The sequence below is a fragment of the Mauremys mutica genome, chromosome 2 (assembly GCF_020497125.1).
Source record: "Mauremys mutica isolate MM-2020 ecotype Southern chromosome 2, ASM2049712v1, whole genome shotgun sequence".
Taxonomy (NCBI): Eukaryota; Metazoa; Chordata; order Testudines; family Geoemydidae; genus Mauremys; species Mauremys mutica.
Window position 1 is genome coordinate 164,272,869 of NC_059073.1, and position 17,900 is coordinate 164,290,768.

General features: G+C 39.7%; 1 protein-coding gene across 1 annotated transcript in view; it reads left to right on the plus strand.

The window, feature by feature from the left end:
- The window catches only part of SEMA5A (semaphorin 5A), a 668,529-nt gene that overhangs the window by 265,380 nt on the left and 385,249 nt on the right, over nucleotides 1-17,900 (plus strand). The window contains exon 4 of the mRNA XM_045005697.1: nucleotides 2,540-2,585. Coding sequence (XP_044861632.1) covers nucleotides 2,540-2,585 — 46 coding nt within the window. The remainder of the gene's footprint in view (nucleotides 1-2,539; nucleotides 2,586-17,900) is intronic.

The following is a 17,900-nucleotide window of genomic DNA, read 5'->3' on the forward strand; positions in this document are numbered from 1 at the left end:
CCAATCTAGATGTGGAGATCAAACATAGGATCCATTGTGCCAACTCATCCTTCAGAAAGTTGCTTCATCATGTCTTCATTGACAGAGATCTGCGGATGTAAACTAAGATTCTGGTCTATAACGCAGTAGTCATCCCCACTCTTCTTTATGGGTGCGAGACATGGGTGACATACTGAAGCCATCTTATGCATCTGGAGTGGTACCAACAATGCTGCTGCAGGAAGATTTTCCATATTAGATGGGAAGACCGTCACAACAATGCCAGCATTCTCTCTTCAGCTAAAATCACTAGTGTTGAGGCAAAGATTATAAAACATCAACTTTGCAGGGCTGGCCATTGTGTTTGGATGGCTGATACTCGGCTTCTGAAGCAAGTCCTCTTTTCTCAACTTAGTCATGGTAAGAGGACTTGTGGGGGACAGAGGAAATGCTAAAAGGACACCATGAAAGTATCTTAAGAAGCAAGTTCATGAACTGGGAAGAGCTGGCTGGCAATAGACTGCAATGGCGTTGCATCATACATCAAGCTTCAGCCCGTTTTGAAGATAATGTCCTTGCTCAAGAAGCCGAGAAATGGCAGAGGAGGAAAGGAAAGTGTACAGCGTCCCAGCCAGCAGTTGTGCTCTCTCCAAACAACCACTTCTCATATATGTGGAAAAATCTGTAGAGCCTGGATTGAATTCCTCAGCCATTTTTAGTCTCATCAGTGACATTTCTCCTGTCAGACATCATCCTTGTATTGAGGGATAGCTGCTGATGATGGCAATTTTCAAAAGCACCTAAGTAGGTTATGCACCTAATTCCTATTGATTTCAATAGGAGTTAGGCACCTAACCTGCTTAGGCACTTTTTAAAATTCCACTAGGGTCTATCTGAATCTTTAGGGCGTCTAAATGCATTTTTGAACATCTGGCCTTTTAGCCATTTAACAGCCATGAGAAGGGCCTGCAGACTTGTTTCTATTAGGAGAATAGTCCATGGAGAAACTTTTCACCTGGTACCAACTTTTGCACTAGGGAATAGAGAAAAAGTAGACCAAAACAGGGGAGCTATATTGAGGGTGGTGGTGGTGGGAATGAAAGAAAGTGAAGAAAATAGGGAGGGATCTGGAAGAGAGAGAGGGAAAGTGAAGATGATGGGAATGGTAGAGAGAGAGAGAAGGGGAAGAAAACAGAGAGACTGAGAACTAGGGACTTCACATAAAGGTAGAGAAAGAGAGGAAAGAATTGGAAGATAGTGGGTGAAAATGTAAAGCAAAAATAGATGAAAAAGGAGGGAAATGGAGAGAGATTCAGCAAAAACAACAACAACCAGGGAAATGCAGCAATGGGAAATGGCAGAGTCCTGGTGCAGACCTGTCACAAATAGGGGAATACACACCCAAAGGGATGGGAACTACTGAGCTAGACATACATGTAGGGTGTAGCATTATTTGGTTCATTCAGGGATGGGGAATTATTAAATTCTGCATCCTTCTAAGTAGGAGTTCTAGAATTAAGATATTAGGGTGTGGGTAATAGAACTGACTTGTGAAGGTACAACAATATTAACTAAACAAGTATAGTTCTGGGGAGTGATGGCAGCATAGATATACAGACAGTCCTTGACTTTATGATGTTCGACTTACGATAAACAGCACTTACAACGTTTCTGAATTTACATCTGATTCCACTTACAATTGGTTTAGACTTTACAATGCTCGGTCCTGCAATGGAGTGGATTGTGGTTCCAAGTTATGACGTTTTGACTTATTACGCAATTTTCATGAACCAATTGTGCCATAAGTCCGAGGACTGCCTGTATCTCATTTATGCTAGAAAACATAGTCTTTGTACAAGCACATGCTGGAAATTTTCAAACTCTGTTTTCAGTCATACAAATTCATCTGCTTGAGAACTCTATCTCATATTTTCCAGCGATTTCATACACAGTGACTTACAACCATGTCTTTATCTTGTTCCATTCCCAATTCCCATCAAATTCAGTAGGAGTTTTAGGTAGTAACACATGGTAAGGTAAAGCCCTTAGCTTTTACTAAACAGTAGATAAATGGGAAGTGCTTTAGCAACTCAGCAAATAAAATAAAACAGTGGCCCTGAGGCACACATATTTGCTCTTGTTTAATTTCATAAGAAGTTGATTGAGTTTATACTGTTTTCATTGTAAACATTACTGTAGGTTAAAAGCATAGAGTGAAAATATTTTTTGAAGTGAAAATTTCAGTCCTGATGTAGGTGGTCACAACTCCACTGACTTCAAAAATGTGATGTCTGTTTGTCATAGCACTTCAATTCATCTGGCTTTGTGAATACTCAGCAGTTTTGAAAAACAGGCTATAGGGGCCCAAAATTAGAAGTAACTTTTGAAATGTCCCTTAAAGCCTAAGGACTCTCTCTGAGTCAGTGGCAGAGCTCAGAATAGAAACCAAGAACTCTGAATTCCAGGCCCTGTTCTAACCACATAACGTTGTAGTAAGTTATTGCTTTACTGCTATTTAAAGGACTAGTAAGAATTTTCTTTCTTTTTTTCTTCACCCTAGAAACTACCTCTTCAGGTTACATCTTGAAGATCTATCTCTAATCCAGGTATGTGCAATATATTTTTCTGTCTGTCTCAATTAGTTCCTGGTTTTGATGTGATGAAATAGATGTTTCAAAACTGTTAATCAAGATATTCAGATGCTTCATAGCTACAGCAGACTGAATGGCTATTTTGTTGTTGCCCCTCATTATGTAAATCACATTACTCATTTTAATTCCAGATTAGCCTTTGTCCTGGGCCATACAGTCCTGCTGTTATCTCACTATCTATTGTGATTTTTTGTGAGAATTAATATTTACAAAATGGAAGATGGGGAGAGAAATGGTTGTTGTACTGCAGAAGTGGTCTGACTTGCAATTGAGCACCCTGCTATGGTTTTGTTGTGAAACTCTCTTAAGAATACATTATCCCTGTTTGAAAAGGATCTGTCCTTTCTTTATAATTGTAAATGAAGGAGTGTACCCACATTTGCTAAGGAATTGCAAACAGCAAGGGAAAAACAAAGGTTGTGATAAACAAATACAAACTAATCTGCTTGCCTTATTTAATACAGCTAATTGCCTTTTAAAGTTATTAGAGCTTGAAATCCAAGTCTTCAGGCTTCAAGAAAAGATTAGAAAAAAACTCAGATTAATTAATTTTCCCCCTGAACTTTGTAAGGACATAGGAGGCTTCCACATTCAGAATTTGTCATGTATCTCAGCCTTATATTCACACTGGCCTCTGAATCCCTTTTCTTTTTACAGCAATACTGTAGTATTCTTGCCATGCGCACACTGCCAAAAGCAAAAGAATTTCTCATCCCTTTTGAGTTCTTGGCTCTAAAAATTGTTTTACTGAATTTGATTTAAATTGGTTGTGTGTTACGGTATGGAAATACAAAATAGGAGTTTGTAGTTTTGACACCTTTGTTGTTTTTGTTTGTTACTGTTATATAAACTAGTTTTACGTTGAATTCCCTGGCTATTATTCCATAATACAATCTTGTATTTTTAAATATGAAAAAATGTCAGTTAATTGGAGTGAGTCTGGCTTGTGATTTGTGGATCCCCAAGGTTTTGTACGTGTACAAATTAGGCCAAGAAATGCCTTGCCCTATGGTCGCACAATAGTAGAGGCAAAAGATTAAGCAGTCTAGTGAGCTGCCATGATTACACCATCCCACAAAGTAGTGTTGCTTGTTCTTAAGGTTGGACATCAATTGCACTATCAGAGTTCTAATATTATCTACTCTGAATCGAGGTTAACTACTTTCACCTAAAGATTTTCAATTTATATTTCACTTCCTAAAATATTGGTCAGTTTTTCAATATTGAGATTCTTCTTACCCAAGGCACTAAAATGGATCTGAAGCAGCCATTAGCATTTCATAGAATCCTAGAAGATTAGAGTTGGAAGAGACCTCAGGACTGCTAATCCAAACCTCTGCTCAAAGCAGGACCAACCCCAACTAAATCATCCCAGCCAGGGCTTTGTAAAGCCTGACCTTAAAAACCTCTAAGGATGTAGATTCCACCACCTCCCTAGGTAACCCATTCCAGTGCTTCATCACCCTCCTAATGAAAAAGTTTTTCCTAATATCCAACCTAGACCTTCTCCACTGCAACTTGAGATCATTGCTTCTTGTTCTGTCATCTGCCACCACTGAGAACAGTCTAGCTCCATCCTCTTTGGAACCCTCCTTCAGGTAGTTGAAGGCTGCTATCAAATCCCCCCTCACTCTTCTCTTCTGCAAACTAACTAACCCCAGTTCCCTCAGCCTCTCCTCATAAGTCATGTGCTCCAGCCCCCTAATCATTTTTTGTTGCCCTGCGCTGGACTCTCTCCAATTTGTCCACATCTTTTCTGTAGTGGAAGCAATACTCCATATGTGGCCTCACCAATGCTGAATAGAAGGGAATAATCACTTCCCTCGATCTGCTGTCAGTGCCCCTACTAATGCAGCCCAATATGCCATTAGCCTTCTTGGCAACAAGGACACATGTTGACTCATATCCAGCTTCTCATCCACTATATTCCCCAGGTCCTTTTCTCCAGAACTGCTGCAGAAGGTCCCCCAGGACTCTGCACTTGTCCTTGTTGAAACTCATCTGATTTCTTTTGGCCCAATCCTCCAATTTGTGTAGGTCACTCTGGACCCTATCCCTACCCTCACGTATATGTACCTCTCCCTCTAGCTTAGTGTCGTCTGCGAACTTGCTGAGGGTGCAAATCATCCCATCATGCAGATCATTAATGAAGATGTTGAAAAAAAAATGGCCCCAGGACTGACCCTTGGGGCACACTGCTTCATACCAGCTGCCAATGAGATATCAAGTCGTTGATCACTACTCGTTGAGACCGATGATCTAGCCAGCTTTCTATCCATCTTATGGTCCATTCATCTAATCCATACTTTTTAACTTAGTGGCAAGAATACTGTGGGACACCATATCAAAACCTTTGCTAAAGTCAAGGGATCTTATGTCCACTGCTTTCTCCATATCCACAGAGCCAGTTACCTCATCATAGAAGGCAATCAGATTGGTCAGGCATGACTTGCCCTTGGTGAATCCATGTTGACTTTTCCTGATCACCCTCCTCTCCTCCAAGTGCTTCAAAATGGATTCCTTGAGGTTCTGCTCCATGATTTTTCCGGGGACTGAGGTGAGGCTGACCGGTCTGTAGTTCCCCAGATTCTCCTCCTTCCCTTTTTTAAAAATGGGCACTATATTTGCCTTTTTCAGTAGTCTGGGACCTCCCCTGATCACCACGTTTTTTCAAAGATAATGGCCAATGGCTCTTCAATCACATCAGCCAGCTCCCTCAGAACCCTCGGATGCATTGTGTCCGGCCACGTGGACTTTTCTAAATAGTGCTTAACCTGTTCTTCCACCATTGAGGGCTGCTCACCTCCTCCCAATACGGCTTGCTCAGTGCAGCAGTCTGGGAGCTGACCTTGTCTGTGAAGATTGAAGCAAAAAAAGCATTTAGTACTTCAGCTTTTTCAACATCATCTGTCACTAGGTTGCCTCCCTCATTCAGTAAAGGTCCCACACTTTCTATGACCTTCTTGTTACTAACATACTTGTAGAAACCCTTCTTGTTACCCTTCATATCCCTTGCTAGCTGCAACTCCAAATGTGCTTTGGGCTCACTGATTACACCCCTGCATGCTCAAGGAATATTTTTATACTCCTCTCTAGTCATCTGTCTGAGTTTCCACTTCTTGTAAGCTTTCTTTTTGTGCTTAAGCTCCGCGAAGATTTCTCTGTTAAGCCAAGCTGGTTGCTTGCCATATTTGTTATTCTTTCTGCATATTGGGATGGTTTGTTCCTGTGCCTTCAATAAGGCTTCTTTAAAATACAGCCAGCTCCCCTGGACTCCTTTCCCCACTCATATTAGCCTCCCAGGAGATCCTGCCCATCAGTTCCTTGAGGGAGTCAAAGTCTGTTTTTCTGAAGTCCAGGGTCTGTATTCTGCTGCTCTCCTTTCTTCCTTTTGTCAGGATCCTGAATTTGACAACCTTATGATTACTGTTGCCCAGGTTGCCACCCACTTCTACTTCCCCTACCAATTATTCCCTGTTTGTGAGCAGCAGGTGAAGAGGAGCACGGTCCCTAGTTCATTCCTCCAGCATTTGCATGAGGAAGTTTTCCCCAACACTCTCTAAAAACTTCCTGGATTGTCTGTGCACTGCTGTATTGCTCTCCCAGCAGATGTCAGGGTGATTGAAGCCCTGCATGAGAATCAGGGCCTGTGATCTGGAAACTTCTGTTAGTCGTCCGAAGACAGCCTCGTCTACCTCCTCTGCCTGTTCTGGTGGACTATAGCAGACACCTATTAGAACATCCCCTGTGTTGATCTCGCCTCAAAGACTCTTATTTATTTTGTCAGTGTTTAAATTAAAGTTCACAATTTGCCACCGACAGAGATAATGGCTCCAAACAAGATATAGCTGTCTCTAATGTGTCTGAGATCTATAGATTATAGGAGTATCTCAATTTCCACTGAATATTTTTTTAAACTACTGTTGGCGGGCGGGGGGAAACTGAACAAAGAAGACCAGCACAGAAATCCGTGTATATGTTATAATAAGTTCCTGATTTACAGGGCTGAGCAGAAGCCCTTCAGTCCCACAGTCCTTTGAAATTCTGTGTTGGTGTGGTATTTTATCCAAAGTCCAAAACTTTCCCTAGTACTTTCTAGGTCACCATTTCTGCAGCCTTTGACACTGCTTCCTCCACTCCACTTCCATGTCTTTTTAGAGTGACCATATTTCCAAACAAAGAAACAGAACACGTGGCCATTTTCTCCCATCAGCACCTCCTTCACTTCTTCTTCTCTCTCAGCATACCTTTTCCATTTCCAACTTTTTTCTTTTACTCTTAAAGTCCACCACAATAGCTTGCATTTACTCCATATTAGTTCTCTTCTTTTCTTTCCCTTTTTGTTCTCTTCTTTCCCTCTGTTAATATCCCCTCGCCTGGTCCTTCCTGGCTCATTACTGACATAAAAAAAACATCAGGACAGTTTCTATCCCAAAGATCTGCTCTTAATGGCATGTAGATGCTCCTGTTCATTGAGACATTCCCTGTAGCAGCAGTTCAAGATCAGCCATGGGGTTGCTGAAGTCCTAGTTTCCATATAAGTAGCCAGAACACAAGGAGTGTCCCTTAAAATTGTGAAAATGCCAGTGAACTGGGAGATCTGGTCACCTTAATGTTTATGTATGAAAACAATGTTATCTACTGATGTCATATACAGTAACTCCTCACTTAAAGTTGTCCCGGTTAACGTTGTTTCGTTGTTATGTTGCTGATCAATTAGGGAACATGCTCATTTAAATTTGTGAAATGCTCCCTTCTAACGTCGTTTGGCACCCACCTGCTTTGTCCACTGCTTGCAGGAAGAGCAGCCCGTTGCAGTTAGCTGGTGGGGGCTTGTAACCAGGATGGATCGGCAGCTCCCCTATCAGCTCTCTGTGCCCCTAAGTTTCCTGTGCTGCAGCCGCCCAGCAGGCTATCAATTGCTGGGCAGTTCAGCTGTCCCTCCCCACACTGCCATGTGCTGCTCCTGCCCTCTGCCTTGGAGCTGCTCCCAGAGATTCCTGCTTGCTGTTTGGGGGGGGAAAGGGGGGCGGGGCTAATGTCAAGGTGTTCCCTTCCCCCCTGCTCCTGCACCCTGCTTACCCCTTCTCCATATAGAGCAGGGAGGGGACACAGATGGAGAGAGACAGAGAGCGCTTGGGGCAGCAGCTGCTGTCTCAACTTCCTGATCCACTTAAAAAGACAATGCACTTAAGAGTGGGTCAGCTTACTTAAAGGTGCAGTGTGTATCTCTCTCTCTCTCCCCCACACACAAGGTGTGTGTCTGTCTCTGTCTGCTATGCGGTCTCCCCTCCCTCGTGTTCCTGCTGCCTTGTGTGAGAGGCTACATTAACAACGTGTTAACCCTTGAGGGCTCAACCGAGTGCTAGTTCATCATTTAGCAGCAAGGCATTCCCTGGGAAATATCCTCCCTCTTCCACCATCTGACTTCACCACCTCAACCAAGCTTCACAATCATCATAGCTGTGAACAGCATTAAATTGTTTCTTTAAAACGTATACTGTGTGTATATCTATATAATATATAGTTTTTTGTTTGGTGAAAAAAAAATTCCCTGGAACCTAACTCCCACCATTTACATTAATTCTTATGGGGAAATTGGATTCGCTTAACATCGTTTTGCTTAAAGTCGCATTTTCCAGGAACATAACTACAACATTAAGCGAGGAGTTACTGTATTTGTTTGGAAATGTTAAGCGATAGAAGGAGTCTCTTGAAGTCTTATCAGAAAACTTTAGTAATAAGAGAAATGCAAACTGTTCTCACTGAAACTTAGAATAACACGAAACTTGCCAACTTATGTTATGAACACAAAACTGACATCATGTGTGCCTGATGTTCATAAGTTTTTTCAAGTGATCTTGGACCCAGTTTCAAGCATATCTGGGCTACTTTATGTTTGCACTTTGAAATCACATTATTGTAAATCCCAAGAATTAAAAAATCATGAGATTATCTGTCTTAAAAATAATATATATATTTATATATATTTTTTAATTTCAAGCTTTAATGGTTCATGTTTTCAAGCTTCTCTCCACAATCATGAGAGCTAGAATCTTAAAAAAAGAAAGAAAGAAAGAAACCTGAGACTTTCACATAATCAAATGAGTACAGGTTAAAATACTCTTATGGTGGCAGGCAGGGGGGACCCACAAAAATCAAAATCAAAGAATGAAACTGTACGTGACTGAACATTTTGAAACTTTACATAATGGCAGAAGAAATTTTCTTCTAACCTGTCAATTTTACATCTTTGCTTTCACACTGTTGTTGTTGTTGTCATAATAATGACATAAAAACTTCAATTTAATTTTTCTTCCCGCTTTGATCACTTTTGTTACTTTACAAGAACCAGCCTTTGTAAAAATATGCATCTGATTTACAACTAATAATCTACATTTTCACATCTGGAAGAGGATATATACAGTAATATCTAGCAGTAGGAAGCCTGCAGTGTAGCACACTAAGAACACAAAGGGGATGGAGACAATCCAGCCCAGAGATCTATTGTTCCATTATTTTGGAAAATTGCTCAAGATCTATCTTTATGTTGTCTCTTTTCTGAGGGAAGAGGAAAATAGCTGAATCTTCCTCACTCACAAGAGATACTACAGGCATCAGAACAGAGATGAATGTTCCAATTCACCACCTGTTTCACCAGTTTCTGAAAAGATTGTTATAGCTATGTTTGTTTTGTGAGAATTGGCTCAAAGTTTTTGTTTGTTTTTCAGCCTAAACTAACTTGTCAATTTATTTTGACCTACTAGTTGGAAGTGTTTATCTAGGAATCTGGTAAAGAGTAGAGAGTGCTGAGATTTAGATCTTGATCCTTAAAGCTAATGCATATGAATAACTGTGCATGTGCCTGAGTACTCCCAAACGCTTCAGTGGGACTACGCATGTGCTTTGCTTTGCAGGACTAGACCCTTAGGTAGGATCACACATTGTTATCCCGAATGTCCAGAGTTTCAGACAAAGGGCAGGTCTACACTTAAAACCCTGCAATGGCACTTCAGTGAAGATGCTAATATGTTGATGGAAGAGCTTCTCCCATTGGGGTAGTTAATCCACCTCTGTGATAGGCAGTAGCTACATCAACTGGAGAAGCCCTCCCATTGACATAGTGCTGTGTATGCCAGGGGTTAGGTTGGTATAACTGTGTTGCTCAGGGTTGTGGATTTTTCACACCCCTGAGCAATGTAGTTATACCAATGTAACGTTGTAGTGTAGTGCATAATAGCCATTTAGCAACAGCAAGATAATAATTGGAATTCTTGGTTTTAAATTTGTCTTTAAACTTTTAAAATAGACATTTTGTCATTACAAAGTGCCATTTTATAGAAAGAATAATTATGGTATTTTCAAAATCATTAATACAGTAAAATAATTACACCCTGTTTCATGCAATTGCCTAATAACTGTGCAAAGGATACATTCACATTTATTGGTTAAAAAGAAATATTCTGTATTGATTAGAGAGACTTACTCAGGAAATCTTTATACAGGGTGCATTCTATTTATTAGCCTTTATTAAAAACTCCATTTGAAATGTAGATCTCCACAGAGGAAATGAAAAGCAGGTTAACATTTATCAAAAAGATAGCACTTCCATTAGAGTAGAGAGCCCTAGCATCTTGTAAAAGTGATAGTTAGAGTTAGATTACAAGAGACAATATGTGTATCTAAACATAAGATAGTGTGTTATCTAGTAAGTTGTCATCACTCATTGCTGGCACATTGAAACTACCATCCAATGTCATGGTTCTGTGCTCTGTCCTTTAGAGGAAAGTCCTATTGTTTGGGTTAGCAACTTTACTATGAAAATGTCTATAGTGAACCAGCATTTGACATGTCTCAGCAGTTATCTTTGTGAAGGGGATAAAGATGAGTTAAAAAGCCCTTTAATCTCCTGCCAGGGAAGCATGTAAGTAAAATAAGTTCAAAGCTGACTCTTGGCACAGCGAATGTATGGTGATTATGGATTAGGAAAAAAGCCTTACAAGACACTACACCTCTACCCCGATATAACATGACCCGATAATAACACGAATTCAGATATAATGTGGTAAAGCAGTGCTCCGGAGAGGCGGGGCTGCGCACTCTGGTGGATCAAAGCAAGTTCGATATAATGCGGTTTCACCTATAACGCGGTAAGATTTTTTGGCTCCCAAGGACAGAGTTATATCGAGGTAGAGATGTAGTTGTAGGATGAGTATTTCACTCCTCAGAATAGGGCATGAAGTTTATAGGCCTCATTATTATAAAGGTTACTATACTGTACCCCTTTAAAAACAATTTTTAACCCTTGTGGAATTTTGTCCTTAAAGGTAAAAACTTTTAGCAAAGAAATCTACTGGACATCATATCTATCTCTCTACTGGGAATATATACTGACTGTATATATAGCTGTCCATCTAGGCAGCACTAAGTCAGTCTACTAGGTATTTTTCACATATTTTTGAAAAGTTCTAAATGCACATAACTGTGCAAGTAATAATAGGTGTTAGAAGTCAAGAGGGGATGTTAGTAAGGAATGTCTTGACTATATAACTATATTTTTCAAGAGAGTTCATTTTAAAAATAAATGAAGATGGGTGCCTCTGTTGAACTCACAGATCTGTGGGTATTCACCATCAAATTGCTCTGTGTTCATTTGCAAAAGTCATAAAGATATTCTCCTTTATGTGGTTGTGAGACTGAACAGAGGACACAAACATTTGTAGCCATTATCAACATTTTCTGTTGGATCTGTTGAAAGTGGAATACAGCAAATGGCTTGCAAAATTTTACGATGTTTGTGACATGTAGATGTACCTAAATATATATGTCCTATTAAGCCCTAAATGACTTGAGATCTACCTACCTGAGAAACTGCCTCTCTCATCCTTATGGCAGGGCATTATCCTTGAATGACCCTCGGTTTTGGAATCCACCACTTGTAATCTGAAATAGCCCAGATTTGCTGACCACAAGGCCTGTCTATTTAGGGTTGCCAGTTCTCATTATTTTATCATGAGTGTCATGATATGTTTATTAAGGTCACACCTCCTAGACTTATGTGTCCTGAATAGCTCAGTGTTCATTTTTTAAAAAGTAAGGTTTTAACCCTCATGATGGTTTGGAAACATGACCCTAATGTATCCTAAAGTCTGAAAAGATGCAAGGCAAATAAAAAGTATTCATTTTTTTAAAACCTCATTGGGTTAAAAACAATGTTGTGATTTTGGAGGACTGAATCAAGATTTTAGAATGCTGGGATTGATGATACTGGCATTTCGAGAGGCAGAGGCCAGACTGGGCCGATGTCTGTGGGAAGGGATGTTGTGTGGGAGGGGAACTGCTTTAGAGGCTGACTGTTATTGTCGTGGACAGCTGCTGGGTTTTGTTTTCACTGACTGTATTTTTAAAGCTTGGCAGAAGCTCTTAGAGCATAGGAAAAGTTCATTTTTGATGGATTGATAATAAAATAGTAATTAATACTTACATTTTAGATTAAATAGTGACGTTTACTGAATTTTAGTATTTTTGGGGTATAGTCCTGAAGTTTTTACACAGCATTAACCCAGGCAGAAATTCCATTGAAATTAAGGTCGTCAGGATTGGAGTTTTTGTTTTTGCAAGTAGAGTAAATGTGTGCCTGTATAGCTTGAAATAGTTGACAAATAGAAAAATTCTTATAGAGAATGTCATTCTTTAAGAGTACAGTGTTTCTAGTGCTCTGCTGCTACCTTGGTTTATCTGTTGGTGTCAGCATTTTGTGAGGGAGGTAGGAAGAAAAAGAAAGCAGGGCATCATTTGTCATTTATTCACTCAGTCTGTCATAGATTTGTGCCAGTACTGAAATATAAACACAAGTACATTTCTAAACAGATGAGTCTGAACACATCCATTTATCCAAGAGAAGTTTAGCTTTTTTTATTCCTGTCTCACATGGTCAGGTTGTATTTGCTTTTGGTTTACATAAATTTTCCATGCTTGTTTTGGTAATGCAGAAGGTAAAATAGGTACTGAAATTTTTCACTTTACCTACAGTAAAATGTAGGTTTTTTTTAATGTAAAGTACTTGTACTTAAGGTCCAAGATAAAATGGATGTCAAGGTCACCTGGATATACAAGGTTTAGTTTGGTGACAAACTTAGAAAAAAAGTAAAATCAGTACAGTATACACACAAAAAGGGCCTGATTGGTTTTACAGAGGTGTAACTCAATTGACTTCACTGGATTCATGTTTGATTTACACTTGTGTAAGTGAGGATCATGCAGCCGCATACTATTGCATACAATATAAATAAATGTGTCTGAAGCCAATTTTCAAACTGCTCGTATTTTTTTTTTTTAAGAACGTAGCACTAATACTGGGCTTCACTGGGCTGTGTGATACTGATGTGGCTGTGGTATAGCAGCAATGATAAACAGGCATTAATTGAAAAAAAAATGTCTTGGCAATAGCACTGCTCTTCTCCAATTACCCAAAAGACTTATTTTTTTTAAAAAAAATAACAAATAGCTTATTTTCATTGTGTCTGCAACAGAGCCACATTGTTTGTGAACAAGGCAGTACTTGTTCTGGCACTTGGGCCATCTTTGAGAAGTGGGCTCTTTATTCAAAAAGTGTACTAGTCAGGGAAGATAGTGAGAAAAGAGCAGAAAATATTAATGTCTAGGTTGAAAGCAGGTCCCCTGCTCCCTTAACACAATATGCCAGTGTGGAGTGATTACTACAGCCGTAGCTTATGCGCATGTGCCGCTCAGTGTTTATGCCCCAAAGTTGTGACTATTAATGAACCTTTTAGAGATACTGACATGGAACTATATTGTACATGCTTGCCTGCCATTATTTTTTATGGGCACTGATCCTATTCTGTACATCCTGCTGATCATTTTAAAAAAGGTCATCACAGGGATCACAAAGGCCTTTATTTTCCAATCTTGTACAACTCTAGTAGATGAATTAATATTTACACTTTCAGGTGCTTCCAATCATAGAAGATTCATGCAACAGGTGCTTCTACAGGCATTGGACAAACCCTGTCCAGAACTGTAGTTTTGACCAGAGATGGGCATAGGTGCTAGAACTAGGGGTGTAGGGGATGCTGCAGCACCCCCTGGCTTGAAGTTTCCATTATATACAGAGTTTACAGTTTGGTTCAGTGGCTCTCAGCACCCCCACAATAAACATGTTCCAGCACCCCTGGAGATAGGAAGCCAGGCCTTGATCTAAACTAGTGATGGTGAGACAAAGTTTTTCAGAGTTTAATTCAAATATCCTCATCCAGATCTTTTGAGGACATTCTCCCTCCACTTTTCCCCCACCACTCCTTCTTGTTTTGAGGAGGCTTCCTCCAGTGTTGCCATCAGCTTTTGGAGCAAATCACTTCACCCATCCATAAGGGTAATACAATACGATGAGATACTGTCAGGTGCTCTAAATCATGTCAAAATATGAAACTCATTTTGTTTCTTAAAATTGAAAACCTATATGTGATTTAAAATGTTATATATTGAATGTATGAATGAGATTCCTATAATCATTCAACAGCAACTGTTTTTTAGGAATTATTTGAAGGCAGACAAGGTGAAAACATATTTTATTTAAATAATGCACAGAGAGGTCACAATGTATCAAAAGCATCTACATTATTTCTTGTTGCTTTTTGCTTCATATTTGGGATTATTTGCATTACACAGGGATTCAATATAGTGAATAAATACTGCATAATATTAGAGAAATAGCTGCTCTTGAAAAGCAGCTAGTGCAAAATGTTGCATTCCTCTCAGATGGGATGGCTTACTATGAACAGATAACACCAGTGCTCGGCACACCTGTTTGTTTCTGGGTCCAATCAGATTATTAATTGTGATCTTCATAACACTGTATGATCTTCATAACACTCCTTGTATGTGTCGTTGTAGCTGAGATCTGCTGGGTTGCTCTTGTTGCCCATGCCTGAGTTCCTGCTTTATAGCACCTGTGGCCAAGCATTCTTAGTTGTGTGCCCTCACTTTTAAACCTGCTCCAAGTGACAGGCTGCCTAAGCTGGATTTTGGTAATATTCAGGACACAGTGGAACGCATTTTTATTTAATGAGGCTTAAGGGCCACCGAGAGCGGGTTTGGGCCCCGTGAAAGAAAATTTCAGGCCCCCCAGCAAGGGTGGACGAAGCCGGAGAAGCTGGGCCCCAGGCCCCCTTCCAGAATGCTGGACCCCGGTAATTTCTACCGGCTTTCCCTCCACCCCCCTCGTCGGCCCTGCAGGCTTTTAACTAGTTTAGAAATGTCACCAGTCACTATCAGAGCAAGAATGTCCCATATAAGATCAGGGCGTGGATTATTTTTTACTTAGATGGATTCCAAAATTTATCATTTTTTTTCCTTTAAGTACTGCATAGCACCCAGATACTAGAGTACAGCCATTTTATAAATGTATAAATATACTAATAATTTCTACTCAAGAACGGACATGATTAGTACCTGAGAATGCATGGCTAAAAGTGAAAGTTAATAATGTTTGAAAAACACAAGAAATATTGTACGTATGAAAATATGCATATACATATATTTATATCTTCCATACTCATTTTACAACTATTATAGTCTTCTAACATTGCATTTATTTAGGGCTTAGGGGGTATGCACTCCCCTCAGAGTTGAAAATCCACTGATTTGTATGTTACTGCTGGAGGAATTCCGTGCCAACAATTTAAAATTCTGCAAAATTCTGCATTTTTTTATTTGTCAAAATAACATAACATAATCACACCAGTTTCAATTATTTGGGTAATTTCTTTCAAAATACTGTCAGAAATTATGTCTGTAACAATATAGACAACAACAACAAATTTCCCCAGAAGTAGAGTGTACTGTAGGAAAACCCAGTTCCTGTTTCTCTGCTATGCTTTTCTTCGGTGCCTCAGTCTAGGGCTACGTCTTCACTACCCGCCGTATTGGCGGGTAGCAATCGATTTCTCGGGGATCGATATATCTAGATGCGATATATCGATCCCCGAATGAGCTCCTGTCGACTCCGGAACTCCACCAACCCGAACGGCGGTAGCGGAGTCGACATGGGGAGCCGCGGACATCGATCCCGCACCGTGAGGACAGTAGGTAATTCGATCTAAGATACTTCAACTTCAGCTACGTTATTCACATAGCTGAAGTTGCGTATCTTAGATCGATTTCCCCCCCGTAGTGTAGACCAGCCCTGGGTGTGTCACATGTGCCAGTTGAACAGATCTTGGGTAAAACTCTGCCTTTCCCATCTGAGACACCCCCTACACACCAGAGCCCAGCTTTGGGGCACCCTCCCCCCTAGCCCAGACCCCTTCATCTCCTATTCCCCAGAGCCTAGGGGTCTAGAGAGAGAAACAGCCTGATGTTGTGTCCTGGGCTTTTATGACATTTCCTGCATGCCACCTCCTTCCTTCAAGACTTGCTGGGACCCACAGCTGCCAAGAACCCTCCAGATCACCCTCCCTCACCCTCTGGCAGTCTCCTGTATTTGTGAGCTTGAAAGCTGGGCTCTGCTGGGTCCAGTTGCCCCTAGTGGTGACCAGAAACTCTGCAACACCAATTCTGCAGGGGAAATGAAATTCTGTGCAGAACATTACAGCTGCACAAATTCTGCATTGTGCAGTGGTGCAGAATTCCCCCAGGAATAATGCATGCACTTTTCATGTCTCAAATTCAAGAAACTGGAAATATATGGGATTTAAAAAAATGTTAAACTATATTAATTTTTGCCATTGTATTTTGCTAATATTGGAGCAACATAAATCATAACATGCTGCAGACTTTTATAGTGACAAGAATGAGTTTAACATTTGTATTTAGTTGTTTATAGAAGAGCCACCATACTGATAACATTAAGAGACTGAAGGCTATATAGCCACTAGTATGCTTCTGATACAGGGCTTCCCAGTTGACTCACCATATGTTCATTGTGGTCCACTACAGGATTAATTCTAGACCTACATTTATTTGCTGTACATCAGATTTGCTGGTTTCAACACAAGCTTCCTGATTCCACAATTATGGATCATCATGAGATGCTTCCTTATGGTCCTGGGAAATGATTTATTGTGTGCTGTAAAGCTAAAGAATCATTCTAATACTTTATTGCTTGTCAGCTATGTTGTTCTACGAGTTAAAATAAAGAACAAAACACAAAAATTAGAAATCATAGGTCATTATGAAGACACTGGAAATCTCAAATGTACAGTGTCTATAACTTGATCTGTTCTCATCTTTGATATCAACGATATTTAGGGTAATTCAGCTTGAAATTAACTGTGGAAGTAATCTTTTCATACAAAGAGGCATTCCCTCTTTGGAGAGGGAAAGGTTTCGCAATTTTATTTAGGATTGGTAAAATGTGGATATTTACACCTGAATTTATGTATAATTTTATTATTACTATCAGGAAAAAAAAGTGATGAAACCACCTCTTGGACTAGTAACTGTAATTTCTTTCTTGGAGATCACAATTACCTTTGAAATAAGTAGAAGCACCATCAGTTCAGCACTTCTTTAAAACAGAGTGGTTTAGATACTGAGGTCTTTATATGCAAGGACATATAAAGGATCTGCATATGAAAGAGGCTTTTTTATCAACTGAATTGGCAAAATTTAAGGATTCAATACTTATATAATATACCCCAGGACAAGCAGCATTAGGTGAATTAATTCCAGTAATGCTGTGTAAGTGGGGCAGAGTGAAAAGAAATCAGTTAATTACTAATGAAAATAATGTAGCTGTTGCAATGAGTATTTTCATACGGTAGATATTAAATTTTTCATATTTCACATTATAAATTAAATTGGAGGCCCAAGATAATTTTTTTCAGGATTTTTAAATCATGTTAAAGAGATGTTGATTTGTTAATAAATATTTTTCACTGAGAAAAGTGCAAACTTTATTTTTCAAACAGATTCTGCTTAATTGAATGTAATTATACGTTCATTGTGTTCAATTCCTCTGTAATGCCTTTGAATAATGATTCTGTTAAAGCTAACTGCACCACTTTGAAACTGCAACTTCAGCCTGTCTCTCTTGTGGGACTGAATTTTATTGCTTGAGATTTATTAAGGTCAGTGGTAAATCCACATTTAAAAAGAAAAAAAAATAAAGAGGAGGACTATGTGAGAATGCACTAGTCCTGCAGCCATGTTGTGAAAGAGATCAAGAGGGCAGAAACCTCCAAGAGACACCTTTCCCTTGTGCCATCTTCTCCATTGTACTCAATAGGATATACTCGTGTCTGCAGCAGT